Source organism: Macaca nemestrina, chromosome 1, assembly GCF_043159975.1.
Source record: "Macaca nemestrina isolate mMacNem1 chromosome 1, mMacNem.hap1, whole genome shotgun sequence".
Classification (NCBI taxonomy): domain Eukaryota; kingdom Metazoa; phylum Chordata; class Mammalia; order Primates; family Cercopithecidae; genus Macaca; species Macaca nemestrina.
In genome coordinates this window covers 71019723-71043866 of record NC_092125.1, presented here as the reverse complement: position 1 = coordinate 71043866, position 24144 = coordinate 71019723, and the positions used below count along the sequence as shown (strand labels likewise).

The 24144-nt window shown below is 39.3% G+C and overlaps 1 protein-coding gene across 1 annotated transcript in view; it reads right to left on the bottom strand.

Moving 5' to 3' along the window:
- Positions 1–24144, bottom strand: part of LOC105493543 (FLVCR choline and heme transporter 1) — a 35930-nt gene that overhangs the window by 9051 nt on the left and 2735 nt on the right. Inside the window, exons 2-8 of the mRNA XM_011761263.2 lie at positions 21110–21254; positions 12230–12370; positions 6574–6641; positions 4588–4691; positions 2295–2405; positions 1695–1800; positions 1035–1146 (exon numbers count right to left, since the gene is read on the bottom strand). Of these exons, the coding sequence (XP_011759565.1) occupies positions 1035–1146; positions 1695–1800; positions 2295–2405; positions 4588–4691; positions 6574–6641; positions 12230–12370; positions 21110–21254 (787 nt within the window). The remainder of the gene's footprint in view (positions 1–1034; positions 1147–1694; positions 1801–2294; positions 2406–4587; positions 4692–6573; positions 6642–12229; positions 12371–21109; positions 21255–24144) is intronic.

Genomic DNA, 24144 nt, shown 5'->3' with positions numbered 1-24144 from the left:
CTCACGATGGTAAAGGGATACAGAAGGAAATTCACAAAGTAAAATAATACTACAAGCCAGCATGCACCTGGAAATACTTCTGAACATAAGTCTTGCTTCCAAATCTATTGTACACCCATGTGCATGGGCAAACTATAGATAAAAATTCTGTGACATTCTCTTTCTCTGGAGATTGAGCACTATTTTCTTTCCTGCCCATGTCTATGATGACTATACCTGAGAAGTATAAGCACTAGCTAAGGATTCCACATACTATTTCCACCACTACCACTTGACTGCTTACCACCTCTACCACATTGTAACAGTAGAAACACGTGTTAGGCACGTCCTAGGTGCCAGACACTAGGAACTTTTCATGAACCATTTCAATTAATCCTCACGGTAACCCTATAAAGCAGGCTTTAACGCTCTATTATATAAATGAGGAAAGGAGGATGTGAGAGGTTAAGCAACCTGTCTAAAGTCACACTCCCAGTGAGCAGCAGAATCGCAATTTGAGGCCAGGTCTTCCCAACTCCAGGTCTTCACTCCTCTTTTTTTTGAGACAGAGTCTTGCTGTTGCCCAGGCTAGAGTGCACCGGTGCAATCTTGACTCACTGCAACCTCTGTCTCCTGGGTTCAAGCGATTTTCCTGCCTCAGCCTCCCAAGTAGCGGGGACTACAGGTGCGCGCTACCACACCTGGCAAATTTTAGTAGAGATGGGGTTTTGCCATGTTGGCCAGGTTGGTCTCAAACTCCTCACCTCAAGTAATCTGCCCGCCTCTGCTTCCCAAAGTGCTGGGATTATAGGCATTAGCCAACACACCAGGCCTTTACTACTCTTTTTACAACAGTTTTGCTTGCTATGCAGAGTAACTATATTGAATTTGAAATCTGCAAAATGAATAGATTCATGTCCTTAGAAGAAAACAAATAATGTCCTGCTTTTTCCCTCATTTTTTCCCCTTGAGTTCTGCCAAGCTATTGAGAAGCAATATACATGAAAATTAACACATGACACAAGTCCTTTTGCCAGGCAAACGCCCTAATTTACCTGTTAAAATGATGCCTATAAACATCCAGACACAGAGAAAAATGTTTCCTGCCTTAGGACCATAATCTGATGTGAGCTTTCCTTGAGCCAATGTGAACAAAATTCCAAATATCTAAAATACAATAAGAAAAATAATTTGTTATTAAGTTTACTTATTTAAAACAAGTATAAAGTTTTCACCAGAACTTTTCTTAACTTATTGTTTATACGATTTGTTTTCTAGAAACATTCATTGAAAAGTTGAATTATTAAACAAAAACCATGGTCAGGCTGGGCACAGTGGCTCACACCTGTAATCCTAGCAGTTTGGGAGGTTGAGGTAGGCGAATTGCTTGAGCCCAGGAGTCCGAGACCAGCCTGGACAACAAGGCGAAACCTCCTCTCTACAAAAAATAACAAAAAACATTTAGCTGGGCATGCTGGTGTGCACCTGTCATCCCAAATACTCTGGAGGCAGAGGAGGGAAGATTGCTTGAGCCTAGGAGTTGGAAGCTGCAGTGAGCCATGACTGCACTACTGCACTCCAGCTTGGGTAGCAGAGCAAAACCCTATTTCCAAAAAACAAAACAACAACAACAAATAAAACCATGGTCAAACTCATTACTCACTAGAATATCTGGTATAATAATTATCTCAGGTTTACCGAAATCAGAGGTTTACCTGTGCAGAAGCATTAAGAAGACCAGATGAAGTACCTTCAGATTCAGGGTAAGTGATTTCAACAGCAAATTCAAAACCCAAAGGGAGGTAACCAGTCATGAAGAAGCTAGGAAAATAAATCCAGAATTATAGAAAGAATTATCAGAAGGTCACAATCACATACTGATGTAATCATTCTGCATCTCAGGCTTATTCTAATGACCAAATAAGTGAATATTTTGAAGTTGCTATGTCAAAGTAAGGAACTATTATTATTGACAAATCAGCTCAAGGTTACAGAACTGGAAGCAACAAATACCAAATTTTTTTCTGAGAAAAATTTACTTCTAGTTTTGTAAGTCAACTGTCTTTGTAACCAAATAAACTTACACAGATTAAGTAAGGCTTATCCATTTTGTTTACCTATGGTATACCAAAAACCAATTTTAAAGAATTTTAATAGTTCTTAAGAATTACACGTTTATATGCACAGAATGAATCCTTAAAGTTTAAAATATTGAAGAACCTTTGGATGAACTTAAAAAATTAGAGACCAGAGTAATAATACTTCAGAATTATAACAGCATGCTATCACTCCTCCTAAACACATCTGATACTTACCCAAGCACCCCTCCAGTAACAAACACGATGATAATGTATCCAAGGTCCAATGTGAAAGTAAAGATAACCATTCCAATAAAAGACAAAATATAAACTATCAGAGTAGTCTGTCTAAAACAAAAACAACAAAGTTGTTAGTATTTTGTCTAATTCTCCTAGACATATAAAAATCATCACTCTTATCTGTTCAGTAATGAATCTTTGTTTTTCAAATTTCACCCCTTCTTGTCTATGGAAAATGTATCCACCAAAGCATAAATTTTAAAGCATTTTTAATTTAAGATTCAGCAGCATCAGGAAACAAAACCACACCATATCGAATGCTCAGACGGGGACACTTTTTTATGAATAAAATCATTTTTATGCCACCAAATGGGATAGTTCCCTATTCACATTTCAAGATTCGGATCAAATTCTACCTCTTCCAAATGCCTTCTAGAACCACACCAGCTTATAAGGGTCTCTCTTTCTTCTAAATTCCTTTGTCATTTTGGTACTATAAAACTGATGACATCTATTTTAGTTTGTTATATTATTTAACTTTTCACATGTGAATGCCTTATTTGCTCCATTTAGACCACAAACATGTTAACAACAGGGATCACATACTGCTTGCCATAATTTTCATCTAAGAGAGATGCACACAACAGGAGTTTGGTGAATGAATGGCAGTTACCCTGAGAAGAAAGCCACAGTGGCAAAGAACACACGTCTATGCCTATCAAGTTTTCTAAATGTATAATGGATGAAAAACTTAAGGAATTTAATCCTTTACATATGCTTCCTTCATCTATAAATCAAGTAGGTTTCACTCTAAGCTATCAGTTTACAATAGTGAAGCTAAGGTAAGTGTTGTCTTAAATTATGGAAAAATTATCTTGGAGAATTTCAAGATTAGAGATATTTTTGGTAGGGTTTAGACTAATAATATCAAATATATCTTGAGCCTTGAAAGGTGCACGGGACACAGTTCCATATTTCATTCACTTATTCATTAATAGTTTCATTCATTCATTTCTAAGTACAGGGGGAAGTTTTGGCCTGTTAAAAAATGTGGTGACATTAACTCCCAGAGCAAAATATGCTGCCTCTGAAACCCTTTCTTAGTCTCCCAGTTGGTATCATTTATTTTCTTTGGTATTAGCATTTTGGTGGCTCCATATAATGTACAATTAACAGAATATATTCTTTTTTTTTTTTTTTTTTTTTTAGACAGTGTCTTGCTCTGTCACCCAAGCTGAAGTCCAGTGGCATGCTATCTCAGCTCACTGCAACCTCTGCCTCCTGGGTTCAAGCAATTTTCCTTCCTTAGCCTCCTGAGTAGCTAGTATTACAGATGCCCATCACCACACTCAGCTACTTTTTGTATTTTCAGTAGAGATGGAGTTTTGCTATGTTGCCCAGGCTGGTCTCCAACTCCTGGCGTTAAGCAATCTACCCACCTTGGCCTCCCAAAGTGCTGGGATTACAGGCGTAAGACATTGTATCAAGCCAGCACTTTCACATTATGCATTATATTACAGTTAACTGGTACTATAGTCTGGGGGTACTTTAGCCAAAAAGTTTTTAGTAAAATAAAGCCTTATGCTCAACGATAATTTTTTGATCGGAAATAATTACTTTTTTGTTTTTGTATTTAAGCCCACAACATAAGAAAAGAACAAGATAGGCTGGGCATGGTGGCTCCTGCCTGTAATCCCAGCACTTTGGGAGGCTGAGGTGGGTGGACTGCCTGACCTCAGGAGTTCAAAACCAGCCTGGGCAACATGGCGAAACCCTGTCTCCAAAAAGTCAAAAAATTAGCTGAGTGCGGTGGTGCACACCTGTGGTCACAGCTACTCAGGAGGCTGAGGTGGGAGAATCACTTGAGCCTGGAAAGCAGAAGTTACAGTGAGCCAAGATGGTACCACTGCATTCCAGCCAGGGTGACAGAGTGAGACCCCACTTTAAAAAAAAAAAAAAAAAAAAAGACAAAGTCTATCAAAAGTCAAATATTTCTCAGAAATGGCTCTTTTTAGAATAGAAATAATTCCTTCTGAAGTGGTAGGTATGAGTATTGTTAGAAAGAAGGGATTCATAAGGTATCCAAGTTCTCAAAATTGAAATAAATGTGACCAATAAAATAATACAATACATAGAGGATTGAAACACTTAAGTGAAGAGAACCTACTAGTGTTTAGAATCCATATCTAAGTAATAACATGTTTTAAATTTCTTAAAATAAAAAGCAAATTGTCTTTTAAAATCAAAATACCTTTGGTTACACACCATACATGTATTTACTTTCACTTACTTGTATGTTTTGGTATAATCCAGCCATAAGCCACAAAGAATAGAGCCCACCATTCCAGCTACTACTAGTGTTAGCCCAATCCTTCCAGCATTGACTTCTTCTCCCTGAAAACAATTTGCATGAGAAGTTGATCAAATAAATGGATTAACTAATTCAGACTCTTCACATTCCCACACCTTTTCATAGTCAATGAAAATAATTAAACTAAGCACACAGTAGGAAGATTTAGTACACGTGTTAGGGTGGGATAATACATAATACATAAGCATTACATTTTAAAAAAAGAAAAGAAGCCTAAAATAATAGAAGAAATAAAAAAGGAAAAATTTCCTTAATCCTCTATGGTTAGAAGTACAATGATTTTTGTGAGGATTCTTAAGTATAGATAGTCATGTGTTCCATGATGACATCTAGCTCAACACTGACTCATATATACAGTAGTGATCCCGTAAGATTATAATACCATATTTTTATTCTACCTTCTCTGTTTAGATATATTTAGATACACAATACTTACCATTGTATTACAACTGCCTACAATATTCAGTAAAGTAACATGCTATACAGGTTTGTAACCTAGGAGCAACAGGCTATACCACACAGCCTAGGTATGCCTACTACCTAATGGTGTAGCCTGCTAAACCTAATGGTGTAGCCTACTACACTGTATTATACTCACACAACAATAAAGTACACTGTATTATATTCACAACAATGAAACTGCCTAGTGAATTTCTCAGAAGGTATCTCTGTCACTAAGCAAGGTATGACACTGTATAGACGTCTCAAAAGGTGGTTAATCGATAGCTTTTACATAGTACAACTGCTTTACCCTTTCAAAAGCAAAGACACGTCAATCGGAACTTGATATTTATTTATCTATATTTATGCTGAGTTCCCTTAAAATGTTTTGTCTTTTTCCATATAACCAATCATATTATTTCCTAAAAATAAACTTAGGTATCATCACAGGGATAGTAACTTCTGCTTTCCATATTGTGTGGTTTTTTTTGTTTGTTTTTTTGAGGTGAAGTCTCACTCTGTCGCTAGGCTGGAGCGCAGTGGTGCTATCTTGGCTGGGATTACAGGTGTGGGCCACAGCGTCTGGCGTGTTTTTTGTTTTTTTTGAGACAGGGATTTGCTCTTATTGCCCAGGCTGGAATGCAATGGAACGATCTCGGCTCACCGCCACCTCCACCTCCCAGGCTCAAGCGTTTCTCCTGACTCAGCCTCCCGAATAGCTGGGATTACAGGCATGCGCCACCACGCCCAGCTAATTTTGTATTTTTAGTAGAGACGGGGTTTCTCCATGTTGGTCAGGCTGGTCTCAAACTTCCGACCTCAGGTGATCCTCCTCGGCCTCCGAAAGTGCTGGGTTTACAGGTGTGAGCCACTGCGCCTGGCCATACTGTGTGTTTTATAAACTGGATTAAATATGTTAAATTAAAATGATAGGAGGCCATTGTTTTGGAAGTGAGCTCCCACACTAGACCCAACAGACCAGACCACACAGAACAGTGTCACTAGCGCTAGGTGCCACATAATCAAACCGAAATTTAAAATGGGCCACTTTTCCAAAAAAAAAGAGATTCATAAGCAACCTGTCAGATGGGGCCCAGTCCCCTTTGTTTTAATCCTATAAGGAAAGTAACTTTGTAACAACGAATCTGCTCTTTGCTCCTTGTTTCTGCTTTCTTCAGTCTTTTTCTGTCTATAAAGCCCATCTCCTCTGCTCAGCTCATCAGTACCTTTCTAAATCTTTAGATGGGATGCTGTCCGATAAAGGAATCGATAATAAAAGCCAATCAGATCTCTAAAGTTGTGGAAATTTCATTTTTTAACAAATATATTCTCAATTAAAACAAATGTAAATATTTGATAGCAACAATGTCATAATCCTCAATCTCATGACCCTGCTAACGACAGTTATGTTGCTAAAGAAAAATTCTTGGCCAGGCATGCAATCTGACACAAGCAGAAGCTTACCTCATAATATGTCAATATCATTTGATTTAATAATGTTGAGACTGAATAAAAGGCACCAGTCATGATACCTACAATAATAAAGATGATGTTAAATCATGATATTTACAATAATAAAGAGAATACTAAAAGTGTGTCATTTACCAGTTCATGAAGTGACATGAAATATTATGTGACAATTGTGGAAATACATTTCTTTTCTTTTCTTTTTTTTTTTTTTTTTTTTTTTGAGACGGAGTCTCACTCTGTCGCCCAGGCTGGAAGTGCAGCAGTACAAACACAACTCACTGCATCCTTGATCTCCTGGGCTCAAACGATTTTCCTACCCCAGCCCCACAAATAGCTGGGACTAGAGGCACAGGCCACCGTGAATGGATAATTTTTGGATTTTTTGTAGAGATGAGGTTTTGCCACATTGCCTAGGATGTGGGTCTCCTTTTATACCTTTCAATGTTTTATAATTTTCTCTATGAAGTTCTTTTGGTATATTTATTCTACGATATCTTTATAGTTTTAGTTGCTATTATAAAAGATATCTTTCATAGGAATACAATACTTATAAATACATAGGAATGCAATTGATATTTTCACATTGTCAGCTATTTAGTAACTTTGCTAACTCATTCTTACTAGTTTTAATAGCTGTCTCTAGGTTCTTTTGTATTATTTTAATAGATGGATGATCACCAAACATTTTCTGTAAAGCATCAGGTAGCAAACCTTTGTTAGCTTTGTAGGACATATGGTCTCTGATGTAACTAATGTAACTACTCAACTCTGCCCTAGTAGTTCAAAAGCAGCTATAGACAATATGTAGACAAACAAAACTTTAATATAAAAACAGGCAATGGCCAGATTTGGCTCATGGGTCACGGTTTGCTGACCTCTGATATGCATAATTATAGTATGAGCAATAACATCTGTTTTCTGTTTCATATGCCTTTTATTTCTTTTTTCTTGTGTTATTGAGCCAGCCAGTACCTCCAGTTAGATGTTGAACGGAAGTGATGACAGTAAATATCCTTAAGGATACTTCTTATTGATTCTTAAGGAGAATGGCTCTAACGTTTGCCTTTAGTATAATACTTGCTATAGGGTCTTTGTAGATAAGCTTTATCAGGTTCAGAAAGTTCATTTGTTGGCACCTAATTAAACTGAAGAGCCTCCGCACAGCAAAAAACAAAACAAAACAAAACAAAACAAAAACTATCATCAGAGTGAACAGACAACTTACAGAATGGGAGAAAATTTTTGCAATTTATCCATCTGACAAAGGTCTAATATCCAGAGTCTACAGGAATTTAAATTTACAAGAAAAAGACAACCTCAATAAAAAGTGGGCAAAGGACATGAACAAACACTTGTCAAAAGACATTCATGTGGCCAAACATGAAAAAAAGCTCAACATCACTGGTAATTACAGAAATGCAAATCAAAACCACAATGAGATACCATTTCATGCCAGTCAGAATGGCGATTATTAAAATGTCAAGAAACAACAGATGCTGGCAAGGCTGTGGAGAAAAAAGAACACTTTTACACTGCTGGAAGGAGTATAAATTAATTCAACCACTGTAGAAGACAGTGTGACAACTCCCAAGATATAGAAGCAGAAATACCATTTGACCCATCAATCCCATTACTGGGTATATACCCAAAGGAATATATATCATTCTGTTATAAAGATATATGCACATGTATGTTTACTGCAGCACTATTCACAACAGCAAAGACATGGAATCAACCCAAATGCCCATCAATAATAGACTGGATAAAGAAAACGTAGTATGTTTACACCATGGAATACTATACAGCCAAAAAGAAATGAGATCAGGCCGGGTGCGGTGGCTCATGCCTGTAATCCTGACACTTTGGGAGGCTGAGGCAGGTGGATCACCTGAGATCAGGAGTTTGAGACCAGCCTGACCACCATGGTGAAACCCTGTCTCTACTAAAAATACAAAAATTAGCCGGACATGTTGGCACGTGCCTGTAATCCCAGCTACTCGGGAGGCTGAGGCAGGAGAATCACCTGAACCTCGGGGGCAGAGGTTGCAGTGAGCCGTGATTGTGTGCACTCCAGCCTGGGCAATAAGAGTGAAACTCTGTCTCAAAAAAAAAAAAAGAAATGAGATAAATGTCCTTTGCAGGGACATGGATGGAGCTGGAAGCAGTTATTCTCAGCAAACTAAGGCAATAACAGAAAACCAAATACAACACATTCTCACTTATAAGTGGGAGCGGAATGATGGACACATGGTGCACGAGGGTGGAAACAACAAACATTGGGACATTTCGGGTTTGGGGGAGGAAGAGCATCAGGAATAATAGCTAATGGATGCTAGGCTTAATACCTAGATGATGCCTGAGGTCAGGAATTCGAGACCAACCTGGCTAACATGGCAAAACCCCATCTCTACTAACAACACAAAAATTAGCCAAGTGTGGCGGCACTTGCCTGTAGTCCCAGCTACTCGGGAAGCTGAGGCAAAAGAACCGCTTGAACCTGGGAAGTGGAGGTTGCAGTGAGCCAAGATCACGCCACTGCACTCCAGCCTGGGTGACAGAGTGAGAAACCAACAAAACCGATATTGCAATTAACTTAATCATTTATATATAATCAAGGTTTTTGTTTTTTTGTTTTTTTCTCAGATAGGGTCTTGATCCGTCACCCAGGCTGGAGTGCAGTGGCACGATCTCAGCATATTGCAACCTTTGCCTCCCGGGTTCAAGTGATTCTCCTGCCTCAGCCTCCCGAGTAGCTGGAACTACAGGTGCACACCATCATGCCCAGCTAATTTTTGTATTTTCAGTAGACACGGGGTTTTGCCATGTTCGCCAGGCTGGTCTTGAACTGGCCTCAAGTGATCCACCCACCTTGGCCTCCCAAAGTGTTAGGATTACAGGCGTGAGCCACTGTGCCCAGCCCCAGTAAGCATTAAGCGATGTGGTACAAAGACACCAAAACTCCACAGATACCTGAGTGCTCACTGAAGGCACAATCTAACACCCTCGCTGGTGCTATTTTCTTCCTCCCCTTTGTCTATTCAAATCCAAGCCACTCTTCAAGGCCCAGCTCAACCACTCCCTTCTGTGAGACTCTCCCTGCCATCCTTAGGCCTTCCCTTCATTTATCCTTTCTCAATGATAGGTCTCAATGAAGGCCTTCAGCATGCACTTGCCAAACAACTTATCTTGTGTTGTTATCCTTTTGATAAATACCAACTGTAATGTTGCTTACTTTTCGGACATTTATATTATCTCCCCAGTTAGATGATCAATTTCCTATGGACAGAAATCATGTATCATGCCTCTTTCTAGCCACAAAACATCTAGAGCACTACCATACATTTAGTTGGTATTTGATAGCTATTGATGGAATAAATAAATAAAAGAATGAACACCAAAATGAACAATAAGTGAGGCAAAGATTAAGCTAGCTCTTGCAGGATTGCTTACAGAAAAAAGAAGCACGTTTCCAGTAAAAGAAATATTGGCACAAAATTACAGAGACTAGAATTAACAGTGTATATCATGTGGAGATGTGTCTGTGTGTGTGTGCTTGTGTATGTCTGTGACAGGGGGTTAGTTATAAGTGTGGCTGAAAGAGAATTTTGTATTGGGAAAGTGAGTGATAAAAGAGTGATAACAAAAAGCCAGGCCAGATGCGGTGGCTCACACCTGTAATCCCAGCATTTTGGGAGGCAAAGGCAGACAGATCACGAGGTCAGGAGTTTGAGACCAGCCTGGTCAACATGGTGAAACCCTGCCTCTACTAAAAATACAAAAATTAGCCGGGCATGGTGGCATGCACCTGTAATCTCAGCTACTAGGGAGGCTGAGGCAGGAGAATTGCTTGAACCTGAGAGGTAGAGGTTGCAGTGAGCCGAGATTGCGCCACTGTCCTCTAGCCTGGGTGACAGAGCGAGACTCTGTCTCAAAAAAAAAAAAAAAAGAAAACAGCCACCTTAAATGACAGGCAAAAGAAATTAATTTGCTCTACTATTTAACAATAAGCCACTATATTTTCTCTGTATCTAATTAGGAATTTTAGGTTTAACCTAAACAAGAAGGTAACCAGCAAAATTAAGAAAACGAACTATGTCATGCAAAAGTATTAATATATAAGGATGAGATGATACGGCATCTGGGATTTGCTTTAAAATATTCCAGGAAAGGCTGGGCGTGGTGGCTCACGCCTGTAATCCCAGCACTTTCGGAGGCCAAGGCGGGCAGATCACCTGAGATCAAGTGTTTGAGACCAGCCTAGCCAACATGGTGAAACCCTATCTCTACTAAAAATATGAAAAATTAGCCAGGTGTGGTTACGGGCACCTGTAATCCCAGCTACTCGAGAGGCTGAGGCAGAATTGCTTGAACCTGGGAGGTGCAGGATACAATGAGCTGAGATCGCACCACTGCACTACAGTCTGGGCAACAAGAGTGAAACTCCATCTCAAAAAAATACATTCCAGGAAAAAAAGGGAGGAAATAGATGAAGCAAGAATGGCAAAATGTTGATAACTGTTGAAGCGGGGTGATGGCATACACAGGACATAGGTATATAGGAATTTATTAGATTAAATGTTCAACTTTGGTGATGAGTAATTTCTACTAAAAAAAAAAAGAACTAATCCTGGTAAAAATAGTTTAGGTCAGGACTTAATCTGCTATAACTTGTAAAACATTTATGTACCAGGGTTTGTATCCCCAAAAAATGTGAAACAGAGAATAGCAGTGAGTGATTTCTGGAGGCAAGTAAGACAGAAATAGGGAGTGCTGGTGTTCACGTAAATGGTGTTAACACAAGAAACAAAGAATGAACTGTCAGAAAACTCTGAAGAAAACCAAGTGTGTTGGTGTCTGTAGTCAAACGTACAGTGTCAGGATGAATACCTGTCAGCTATCCTGAAAGATCTGGAGAGAGAGAATTTTCTTAGATGTCAAAACGGGTTAAGGTGAGTTCCTTAATGTCTAGTTTTGACTGAGAAGTCAAAACAGATGCCAGCTTGCAGTGTCAAAGAAAGGTATTGCTGATAGCATTTCCCACATGCTTATACAAGTATAACTATAGTTCACAAATGGCCTAAAACACTCCATGAGAACTCACAAAAGAAGACTGAGTTTCTCTATTTGAGAACTACTTTTCTTTCTTTCTTTTTTTTTGAGATAGTCTCACTCTGTTGCCCAGGCTGGAGTGCAGTGGCGCAATCTTGGCTCACTGTAACCTCTGCCTTCTAGGTTCAAGCGATTCTCCTGCCTCAGCTACCCGAGTAGCTGGGATTACAGGTGTGTGCCATCACACCCAGATAATTTTTGTATTTTTAGTAGAGATGGGGTTTCACCGTGTTCACCAGGCTGGTCCCAAACTCCTGACATCAAGTGATCCACACACCTCAGCCAACCCAAGTGCTGGGATTACCAGCGTAAGCCATCATGCCTGGCCAAAAACTACTTTTTAAAAATTATTATTTTTAAAAACATGTAAGAAGATCCATCCTGGATTTTCTGCTTTTAGTTTAAAATTTAAATTCATGATTATGCTATAGAGTTAACAGGCCAATCTCATTGAAGTTCAAACCACTAGGTTAAATGAAAAGAATTCACAACGCTGAAAGGCTCACACAGACATTAAAGAAAGTACAAGAAAACCACTTACCATAAGTGATCAACAGAAGGACAAAAGGAATGTTTTTAAACAGGTTTCTTATTGATTTCTTATAGGAGTACTCTTCAGGGGGACTGTCTTGAAGAGCTGCTTGAGCCTGACTTGGTGGATACCGAGGTTTTTCTTTGAAGGCTGAGAATATATATAAAAAGATTATGTATATTTAATATATGTATGATATGTTGTTATATATTACAATAAGTAATTAATTATATGTATCTTCCTTAGTGAGCAGACAGAATACAGTCTAAGTTTAAAGAGGTAGTATAAGTCTTTTATGGTGAGGGTTTTCATTTTCACTGATTTCTAAGTGAAGTATAACACTGTCATCTCAGTTCTCTGAAACTGACTAAAACTCAGAGATATGGCCAATTTCACATAATGAACTGCAAAACCATCAATAACATGCCACAACCTTGCTGACTGATTATTCTATTTACCTAAGAAAGACTAATTTTTACTACATCAAATATTCAACAACTCTACTTTTAAATTCAGTTCAATTTGTAATTAGAGATAAACATGAAGGTGGGCACAGTGGCTCATGCTTGTAATCCCAGCTCTTTGGGAGGCTGAAGCGGGAAGAACCCTTGAGCCTGGGAAGTCAAGGCTGCAGTGAGCTGTGATTGCGCCATTGCACTCCAGCCTGGGCAACTGAGCAGGACCCTCTCTCCAAAAAAAAAAGGAAAATAGAAGAGAGAAATAAAAAATCAGATATGAGGAAGCCAATATACTATTGAACTTTTAAAGGACTTGAGTTAGTAACCATTTTCTTCTGAAATTTGATATAAAGTTTATCATCTGATCCAACTGCACCTCTGGGATTGAAAAATTTCAGGTGGATTCATGGAAGCAGAGCTAGGTCTTACTAACTCACTTGAGCTGCATATGGAAAGGACAGGGGTAGAGCTAAGAGACATAAAAGTGTAGTATATGGTGTCTGATACTGTAAGTTTCAGCACTGTCCATTTCTAGTTAGAAATTTCACAGCCATCCCAGGCACACATCTAGAGACCACCTTTTAGCTGTGCAGGAAAGGATCAACCAACTTTCCACAAAAGATGGCTATAGAGAGATTTCTTTAGGATTAGGCTAACCAGAAGTCAAGACTAATTCATAGGCCAGGCATGGTGCTCACTTTGGGAGGTCAAAGTAGAAGCATCACTTGAACAAGACTGTTGCTAGAAAAAAATTGTTTAAACTAGCTAGGCATGGCAGCATGCACCTATAATCCTAGCTACTTGTGAGGCTGAAGTGAGAGGATCGCTTCAGGATCACTTCATTGAGCCCAGGAGTAAAGGCTGCAGTGAGCTGGGATCATCATATCACTACACTCTAGCCTAGGTGATAAAGCAAGACCTTGTCTGTAAAAAACAAACAAAAAAACACAAAAAACTATTTACAGAAGGGCTGAACTGCTAAAATACGGTACAGCAGAAATTAAAATCTAGTCTTTGTATTGACTCCAAACTTTAAAGTGTCTCAAAATTGTTAACTACAATAGTAGGAAAATACTGTACTTCATTGAATCTAAAATACTCTAATGCTTGCAGTCAATGATCTTGCCAGGTATCAATAGAAGGTTTTCACATAACCATGTCTCAATTACCACAAATGTTAGATGCCACTGATTATTAAAGGCATCTTGATTTCAGAGATTTCATGAAAAAAGTATACCTCGGGATTGATGAAACAGGGTAAATTCAAAAAGAAAAAAGAAGCCTGGCACAGTAGCTCACACTTGTAATCCCAGCACTTTGGGAGGCCGAGGCAGGTGGATCATTTGAGGTCAGGAGTTTGAGACCAGCCTGGCCAACATGGTGAAACCCCATCTCTACAAAAAAATACAAAAATCAGCCAGGCATTAATGGTGGCACATGCCTGGAGTCCCAGCTACTTGGGAGGCTGAGGCAGGAATTACTTGAACCCAGGAGGTGGAGGTTGCAGTGAGCCACGATTGTGCCACTGCACTCCAGCCTGGGCAACGGAGTGAGGCTGTCTCAAAAAACAAAACAAAACAAAAAACCAGAAAGAAAAAAGAAGGTAAATGGAATCAGAAAATAACATTGTTTAGGAATTTTTTTTAGAAATTAGGATTTTTCTGCCATCCTCAGCCAGACAGTAAGAAAAAACATTTTTTAATAGAAATTAGGATTTCTTTTTTTTTTCTTTAATTGGCTATTTCTTTCTTCCAACAAGGAAGACCTGCTTTGTAGTTTGAAAGAGGGTTATATCTGATGGACCTATCAACTGGAATCATTTGGAAATTTAAAAATAATAAAGATTTTGAGATTCTACCCAAGGCTCAATGAATCAGAAACTCCAGGATGAAGCCAAAGAAACTGTTTTAAAACTCCCCAAATGCTTTTGAAAACCAGCCAGGGAAAAACAATCACTGGGAAAGTAAGAAACAACCCTTAAAATTTCCATGAAATACTGTAATTCTCTAATTTTCCTGTTTGCTGCTAAAAATGTTTTAAATTACAGTTCATTGCTGACCAACACATTAACTGTGATATAACTAAAACTTACCAAACTAAAATATACTTCTATTTTTACAGATCTCACAACTAATTAAAGTGGAGATATAACTCATAAATATTTACTTTTTAATATCCTTACATTGGAAGGCTGGTACACATAAAAGGTTTAAGTTGCAAATCCTCCTCTTCCTTTCATTCTATCTGATCTTGTACTGTTAGGATGTCTGTTGTCCTTTTCTGAGTCTCTTTGTATCCTAATCAGATAGGAAATATCTCTTTTTACTAAGATTGGTAATGCAGAACTCATATAGTTATAAAACGAAGTTTCAGAAAGTAAAAACTATGCTTACTAGGTAGTCATGGGTACTTAATGAATCTTAAGTCTCTTACTTTTTTATTTACCATGGCAAAATAAATCTAAATGGCTCAAATCTGAACTGAAATGCAAAAATGAAAATACTTCTGACTTCTGGCTGGGCGCAGTGGCTCACGCCTGTAATCCCAGCACTTTGGGAGGTCTGAAGCGGGCGAATCACCAGAGGTCAGGAGTTGGAGACCAGCCTGGCCAACATGGCAAAAACCTGTCTCTACTTAAAACACAAAAATTAGCCAGGGGTGGTGGGCGCCTTAACCCCAGCTACTTGGGAGGCTGAGGCAGGAGAATCACTTGAACCCAGGAGGCGGAGGTTGCTGTGAGCTGAGGTCGCACCACTGCACTCCAGCCTGGTCGACAGAGTGAAACTGTGTCTCAAAAATGAAAAGACTTCTTACCAGTCTTTAAATCCACTACACTTATTTTTTTTTTTAATACAAGAGTTATCTTTTAGTTTCAGGAAGTCAAACTATCTTTTGGCAAAAAGCGAGCCTGTATTTACCAGCTACATGTTGTAGGAAAGTCGAACTTAAGTCTACTTGAAGAAAGAGAAACAAAAAGCCACAGATCTATGACCTTGTTTACGCCTAGCTGCTACTTTTAAAGGATGAAATATGGCTTCTTCTTTCTCCTTTGAAACAGAAAAATAATAGCTTTCTATTGTCTTCTCCCAACCAAAATTTGCACCAATAAAACAATTGATTATTTGAAGCAGTTATTCTCCACTTCTGGCGTTAGTCTTATAAAGTAGCCAAAATATTCTCGAGCACCACATTCAAACTTTTCCTCCTGTGATGAATATGTTGTAAATCTATTGCTGTTTAGGGCCACTTTTACTTCTTAAAATCATATTTTAACATTTTTAAAATTTCATTATTTGTCCCTGTGTGATTCAGGCATATATTACATATATTAGGTTATTAAAAGACAAATAAATGTTTGAATCCTGGCTCTGCCTCAGCTCACTGTATGACTTTGAGGAAGTAAATCCCTGTCTCTCACCTTTACAGCTTTCTCATCCATAAAATGTAAATAACAACAACAAGCTGTTATGAAGATTACATGATACAATATATGTAAAATAATTCTGTAATTATCAAGTGCAACACAAAATATATTGTCTTTTTTGGACGAATATTTATTTAAAAAAATCAGAGACTACCTCAGGAGCTTGAAATTCTTACAGACTAAGTTAAATGTATTTCTGTTAAAAGTATGCAGCCGGGCCGCGCATGGTGGCTCACGCCTATAATCCCAGCACTTTGGGAGGCCGAGACAGGCGGATCACCTGAGGTCAGGAGTTTGAGACCAGCCTGACCAACATGGAGAAACACTGTCTCTACTAAAAACACAAAATTAGCCATCTGTGGTGGCGCCCTCCTGTAATTCCAGCTACTCAGGAGGCTGAGGCAGAATGGCTTGAATCCGGGAGGCGGAGGTTGCGGTGAGCCGAGATCGCGTCACTGCACTCCAGCCAGGGCAACAAGAGCTAAACTCTGTCTCAAAATAAAATAAAATAAAGTTTATTTGTTTTTGTTTTTTTTGGGGGGGCGGACAGAGTCTCACTCTGTCGCCCAGGCTGGAGTGCAGTGGCGTGATCTCGGCTCACTGCAAGCTCCGCCTCCTGGGTTCAGGTCATTCTCCTGCCTCAGTCTCCCGAGTAGCTGGGACTACAGGCGCCCGCCACCACGCCCGGCTAATTTTTTGTATTTTTAGTAGAGACAGGGTTTCACCGTGTCAGCCAGGGTGGTCTCAATCTCCTGACCTCGTGATCCGCCTGCCTCGACCTCCCAAAGTGCTGGGATTACAGGCGTGAGTCACCGCGCCCGGCCAAAATAAAGTTTATAGATATCCTGAATTAAGAATCAAAAGCAGCTGGGCATGGTGACTCATGCCTGTAATCCCTGCACTTTGGGAGCCCAAGGCAAGCTGGGAACAGCCTGGGCAACATGGTGAAACCCTGTCTACAAAAAATATAAAAATTAGCCAGGCATGGTGGCGCACACCTGTAGTCCCAGCTACTCAGAGGGCTGAGGTAGGAAGATTGCTTGAGTCTGGTCAGGAGATCGAGGGTGCAGTGAGCTGAGATTGTGCCACTGCACTCCAGCCTGGGTGACAGGGTGAGACCCCATCTCTTAAAAAAGAATCAAAAGTAAAATTATACATACATTATATGCTTATGTGTTTAAGTACATTAATATTAAATATTTTTATTGTGATTACTTTTGGCTTCTGTCATCCACTCAATTTAGTGAATCAGGAAAGGTTTTTTTTTTTTTTTTTTTTTTTTTTGAGACGGAGTAGCGCGTTCTCGGCTCACTGCAAGCTCCGCCTCCCGGGTTCACGCCATTCTCCTGCCTCAGCCTCCCGAGTAACTGGGACTACAGGCGCCCGCCGCCACGCCCGACTAATTTTTTGCACTTCTGGTAGAGACAGGGTTTCACCCTTTTAGCCAGGATGGTCTCGATCTCCTGACCTCGTGATCCACCCGCCTTGGCCTCCCAAAGTGCTGGGATTACAGGCGTGAGCCACCGCGCCCGGCCTGACAGGAAAGTATTTTAATTGACACATGAGTTAAATGACATAGTTTACTGCTCTGCTGCACAAGAACAGCTTTTAAATACAATAGCATTACCACTTATGCAAGAATCTGAATTCGAACAAAAAATAGGCTCAGTAAAAATTAAAATGATATATTTTTATCTGTAACTTTTATATATGGAGTTAAATTGTCTAGGCTTAAATCTGACCTTCAGTGTTTACTATGACCTTGGACAAATTAGATTTAACTAAATTCTGTGTCTCAGTTTCCTCGTCTATAAAATGGGAATAATATTGGTACCTTCCTCATAGAGTCATGAGGATTAAATGATATACAGCATGTAGTAAGCCTCTAAACACGTTTGGTACATATCAACAAACCAAATATTTGAGGATATAATAGAGTTCTCCTAATAGGAATAGTATTAGTGTGAAATTCAGTGGAATACTTGGGTTAATTCCTGGAAACACTAGATGGATTATACTCAATATAAGCTCCATGAGGGAAAGGAACAGAATTACATGGCATGAACCTTTGAGACAATATTTTAAGTAGACTGCTATCAATTTAGTACATGTCACATTGCTGAAAAACCTTAACAAAATTAAATTATTTTGTAAGAATTTGGTGGGACTTCCAAAGTAACTATGGGTAGAATTTAGAGAGAAGTAAAACCACCTTTTAGTAATTAAGGAACTTTATTTGGTATGGATTTTTAAAATAATCCAAAGTTTGCTCAACAGCAAATATTTGGGAACGAGGAAAACAAGTACATGTTCTATTTAAATGTCACAATTTTCAACTTAAGACTTTCATATCACAACGACATATTATCTTGCTTTTATAATATGTTTGGGATCATAAAATTAAAATTAGAGTCCTCCAAGCAAAAATTGACCAAGAGCCTTTTTTTAAAGGCATTTTCCCCTTTATTTTCCCCTCATTTCTATTTCCATTCTCTACCTGTAGGCCATGAGTACATAATTAGTTAAGTACATAATTAGCTCTCTCTTTTAATTTCTCAAATAACAAAGGGTAATATGCCAATAGTCATACCTATTATTATAATAACATTCTTGGTCTCCCTCCTTCAACAAGTAAAAATCTTATATTTGTAGCAGTTTAAACATACACACATCACATGTATGATTTTGTGATATCTTACATGCAACCTCTTACTTTCTCACTTCTTTCTGAGACAAGCAATTGAAGAGGATTTAAAAAAAAAAAAAAAAAGGAAAACTGGAATTTATGTGAAGACACAAAAGCAATCAAAAGAAAGAGAATTTTGGCCGGGTGCAGTGGCTCACGCCAGTAATCTCAGCGCTTTGTGAGGTCGAGGCAGGCGGATCACCTGAGGTCAGAAGTTCGAGATCAGTCTGGCCAACATGGTGAAACCCTGTCTCTACTAAAAATACAAAAATTAGCCAGGCATGGTGGCATGCGCCTGTGATCTCAGCTACTTGGGAGGTTGAGGCACAAGAATTCCTTGAACCTGGGAGGCAGAGGTTGCAGTAAGTCGAAATTGCACCCCTGCACTCCAGCCTGGCTGACAGAGCAAGACTCTGTCTCAAAAAAAAAAAAAAAAAAAAAAAAAAAAAAAAACCCACAAAAAATTAGCCAGGTGCAGTGGCAAACGCCTATAATGCCAGGGAGGGAGGCTGAGGCATGAAAACTGCTTGAACCCAGGAGGCAGAGATTGCAGTGAATCCAGATAGCGCCACTGCCCTCCAGCCTGGGTGACAGAGCAAGACTCCATCTCGATAAAAAAAAGAAAAGAGAATTCTATACTTTAAAAATCCCTATTGCTGGCCAGGCACAGTGGCTCATGCCTATAATCCCAGCACTTTGGGAGGCTTAGGCAGGTGGATCATTTGAGGTCAGGAGTTCAAGACCAACCTGACCAACATGGTGAAACCCTGTCTCTACTGAAAATACAAAAATTAGCTGGGCATGGTGGTGCATGCCTGTAAGCCCAGCTACTCGGGAGGCTGAGGCAGGAGAATCACTTGAACTCGGCAGGTAGAGGCTTCAGTGAGCTGAGATCATGCCACTGCACTCTGGACTGGGTGACAGAGCGAGACTCTGTATCAAAAAAAAAAAAAAAAAAAATTCCCTATTGCAAATGGAAGGTCCGTTTATGCAAAATGTATTTCCTATTTCATCTAGCAAATCAAACATGGCTACCAGAAAAGTAGACTTAATAATTTTGGTGTTTTTTTTTTTTTTAAGAATACAAATTTCTTTTAAAACTTTGCTAAACTGCTAAAATAGGATAGGAATAATGTGTCCTTTTTAGTAGTCTGCACATCACAAATATGCCATTCCCTAACTAACTGAAAACAAAAACCAATAAGTAGATTAGACATGTTGGAATACTTCATATGATACCAAGAGAACATTCTGCTCATTATATTAAGGGAAATTAAGTACGTGGGCTGACCTTCCTGTACCTGGATCCTGCAGTTCATCTACCAAGGCAGTCTCTATTCAAACACTCTAGAATGTTCAGCATACATTTCTTTGAAAACTAAGGATTTTATATCTGGAGATCATAAAATATGAATTTTCCATTACTATTATAGCCATTGTAAAAACGAGTATAAAAATTTTGAAACTCCAGCTATACTGAAATTATAAATTTGAATGATTAAAAGATAGCATTTCAACTTTATTAGTTATTTTCCTCTTCAAATCAATTTCAGATATGAGTGCCTAAAGGGCAATATTATAGTTATGCTAGCAGCTATATTACTTAAATAAACCTTACCTATCCTTTTCCCTGAAATCAAAAGTTTCCCATTAAAAATAAACTTTAAAAAGCAGACCTTCCCAAAGCTTCTTCCAAACTGATGATGGCTGCTTGCAGCTGATTTTGACTGACTGCTTCAAGAGACAGGCCCAGACGAGAGGACTCAGTGACGGGTGGTGGCAGCCGTGCTTTGCTGGAGTGGCCTAACAAGTAGATAGTTGCCACAGTTTGAAATTCTGCTGAACAGCTGCTGCCCAGGACCATTCACTAGTCAACATTTTCAGATCCAGTTAATTGTTAAATTGGAAATCCTTGGGAGAATTTAGCATTACCAGAAAGACCATAGCCTACGGGCATCACTTCAAAGTATGGCAAGAACTTTTTCCTGGCTAGGTAGGCATAAAAGGCATAAGATGCAGATCATGTAGGCGAATATGGGAAAAGGAGGCAGGTAATATATTTGAAACCAACAGTTACCAAGAAGAAAAGTTAGTAGAGAGATAAATGAATTAGTCCTCAAACCCTTTACGATGTGAAAACAGATGTAGTGGGCCATAACATCCCTAGGGTTGTAGCATTCATTACCTAAGTAAGACAGGGCATGGAAGAATGAAACAAGCATATGACACTTGAGATATTAGCAACAAAAATTTCCAGAGTTAGTCATCCTCAAATTTCTATCATGCATTCATTTAAGCTTTAGGGAAAGTAATTCACTTACCAATTGCTGTTAAAATAAATAAAAGTGTGGCAACAGCTGATGTTCCATAAAACATGGTGCTGATATTATAAGCCAGGAGATTTGTGTCATTCTGTGTGTTGGGTACTAAAACTGGTGGTAGCAAAAAGCCAACTGCAGTTCCAAGCTGAAAAACACATAGTCTTGTTAACAGCTATTATCATTAGAGAAAAAAGTAAATGCTGGCAATTAACAGAACATAAAGAGGACAGCTGGTGTTTTTTTTTGTTTTTTTTGTTTTTTTTTTTTTTTTTGAGACGGAGTCTGGCTCTGTTGCCCAGGCTGGAGTGCAGTGGCCGGATCTCAGCTCACTGCAAGCCCCGCCTCCCGGGTTCACGCCATTCTCCTGCCTCAGCCTCCCGAGTAGCTGGGAGTACAGGCGCCCGCCACCTCGCCCGGCTAATTTTTTTTTGTATTTTAGTAGAGACGGGGTTTCACCGTGTTAGCCAGGATGGTCTCAATCTCCTGAACTCGTGATTCGCCCGTCTCGGCCTCCCAAAGTGCTGGGATTACAGGCTTGAGCCACCGCGCCCGGCCGACAGCTGGTTTATAAAGGTGCTTTGAAAATTAAACTATTATGTTCTTTTGTTGTTTTTTTGTTTTGTTTTGTTTTTGAGAAAAAGTCTCACTCTGTCACCCAGGCTGGAGGGCAGTGATGCAATCTCGGCTCACTGCAACCTGTCCCTCCCAGGTTCAAGCGATTCTCCTGCCTCAGCCTCCTGAGTAGCTGGGATTACAGGCACACACCACCACGCCCAGCTAATTTTTGTATTTTTAGTACAGACGGGGTTTCACCATGTTGGTCAGGCTGGTGTCGAACTCCTGACCTCATGATCTGCCTGCCTCGGCCTCCCAAAGTGCTGGGATTACAGACATGAGCCACTGCACCCAGCCTAAACTACTATGTTCCAATGTCTTTTTTACTATTGTATTGTTAAAGGGAAATTGCTGACCAATAGCTTTCCTATTCAAAAAACATTTACTGAGTTCCTACCATCTGAGTGATGCTGCTATCAAGCTGTGTAATATACAGTCCTTGCCCTGTAGATGCCTACAAAAGGGGAATAAGAATATGCAAAATAAGGCTGACAAAAGATGACCTACAGAATGAGAAAGTATTTGTAAATTATATATCTGATCAGGGTATAGCTTCCAGAATCTATAAATACCGATTACAACTCAACAACAAAAAAGCAATATCCCAATTTAAAAATGGGCAAAAAACTTGAAGAGACATTTCTCCAAAGAAGATATACAAATGGTCAATAAACATTTGAAAACATGCCCAAATCAAAACTATAATAAGATACCACTCCACACCAGGTAGCATGGCTACTATAATAATAATAATAGCAATAGGAAAGTGTTGGCAAGAATGTAGACAAATTGGAACCCTTGAATACTGCTGGTGAAACTATAAAATGGTGCAGCCACTGCAGACAACAGTTTGGCAGTTCCTTAATAAGTTTAACATAGAATTACCATATGACCTAGCAATTATACCTCTAGGTATATGTCCCAAAAACTGAAAACAGAAATTCAAACAAATAATTATATATGAATGTTCATAGCAGCCCTATTCACATTACCACAATAACCAAAAGGTGAAAATAACACAAACGTTTATCAACAGATAAGTGGATAAACAAAATGTTGTATATTCATACAATGAAATTATTCAGCTATTAAAAAGGAATGAAGTACTGATACAGTGCTACAACATGGATGAACTTTGCAAATAAGCTAAGTGACAGAAGCCAGACACAAAAGGTCACCTACTGTATGATTCCATTTATATGAAATATCCAGAACAAAACAGGTCAATCTACAGAAAAAGAAGGGAGATTAGTACTTGCCACAGGCTAGGGGAGGGGGCAATGGTGGGGAAGTGACTGTTTAGTAGGTATTGGGTCTTCTTTGGGGGTGGATAAAAACGTTTTGAAACTAGATAGAAGTAACAGTTGCACAACACTGTAAATGCACTAAATGCCACTGAATTGTACACATTAAAATGGTTAGTTTCATGTTATGTGAATTTTACCTCAACAAAAAATATGGCTAAATAACATAATCACAACAAGAATTAAAATCAAACTATTAGGAGGTTCAATGAAGGAAGGTTTTTAGGAGGAAGATTTTTAGGAGGAAGGGTGTGAAGAGAAAGGGCCCAAGAAAGGAGTCTGAGGCACAGAGAGTCACAATTATCATATATTTCATTTGCTGCCTTACAAAAAGCTGAATAGAGAGAATACAACTGATAATTACAAGACAGTGTGGTAATACAGAACTGTGATTGAGACATAAAGAGGGCCAAGGCTGGGAAGACCACATAATTTACTATCCATCTAGAACACTCTTCAGAATGAAAGGGACTTCATTAGTAATTATACCAGACAACAGGTGTACCACCTGGACTATCCCAGGCAAACTGGGACATATGATCATGGTAGTTAAGAGAGTACTTTGGGGGAGCACCTTACATAGAAATATTATTCAGCTATCAAAAAGAATGAAGTAAAAGAAATGGAGTTCAGGTGGCCGGGCGCAGTGGCTCACACCTGTAATCCCAGCACTTTGGGAGGCCGAGACGGGAGGATCACGAGGTCAGAAGATCGAGACCATCCTGGCTAACATGGTGAAACCCCATCTCTACTAAAAATACAAAAAATTAGCCGGGCGCGGTGGCGGGCGCCTGTAGTCCCAGCTACACGGGAGGCTGAGGCAGGAGGATGGCGTAAACCCGGGAGGCGGAGCTTGCAGTGAGCCAAGATTGCGCCACTGCACTCCCGCCTGGGCAACAGAGCAAGACTCCATCTCGGAAAAAAAAAAAAAAAAAGAAATGGGGTTCAGAAAAAGTTCCTGGAGGACCAAAGATCTGAATAAGAAATTGGAGTTAGTCAAGTAAAGAAATATTCCAAGCCAATAGGACATTACATACAAGGCCAGGCGGGAAAGGGCATGACCTTGTGAGAAACTGTAAGTATGCATACTTCTGCATAGAGCAGAGAAAGCATACG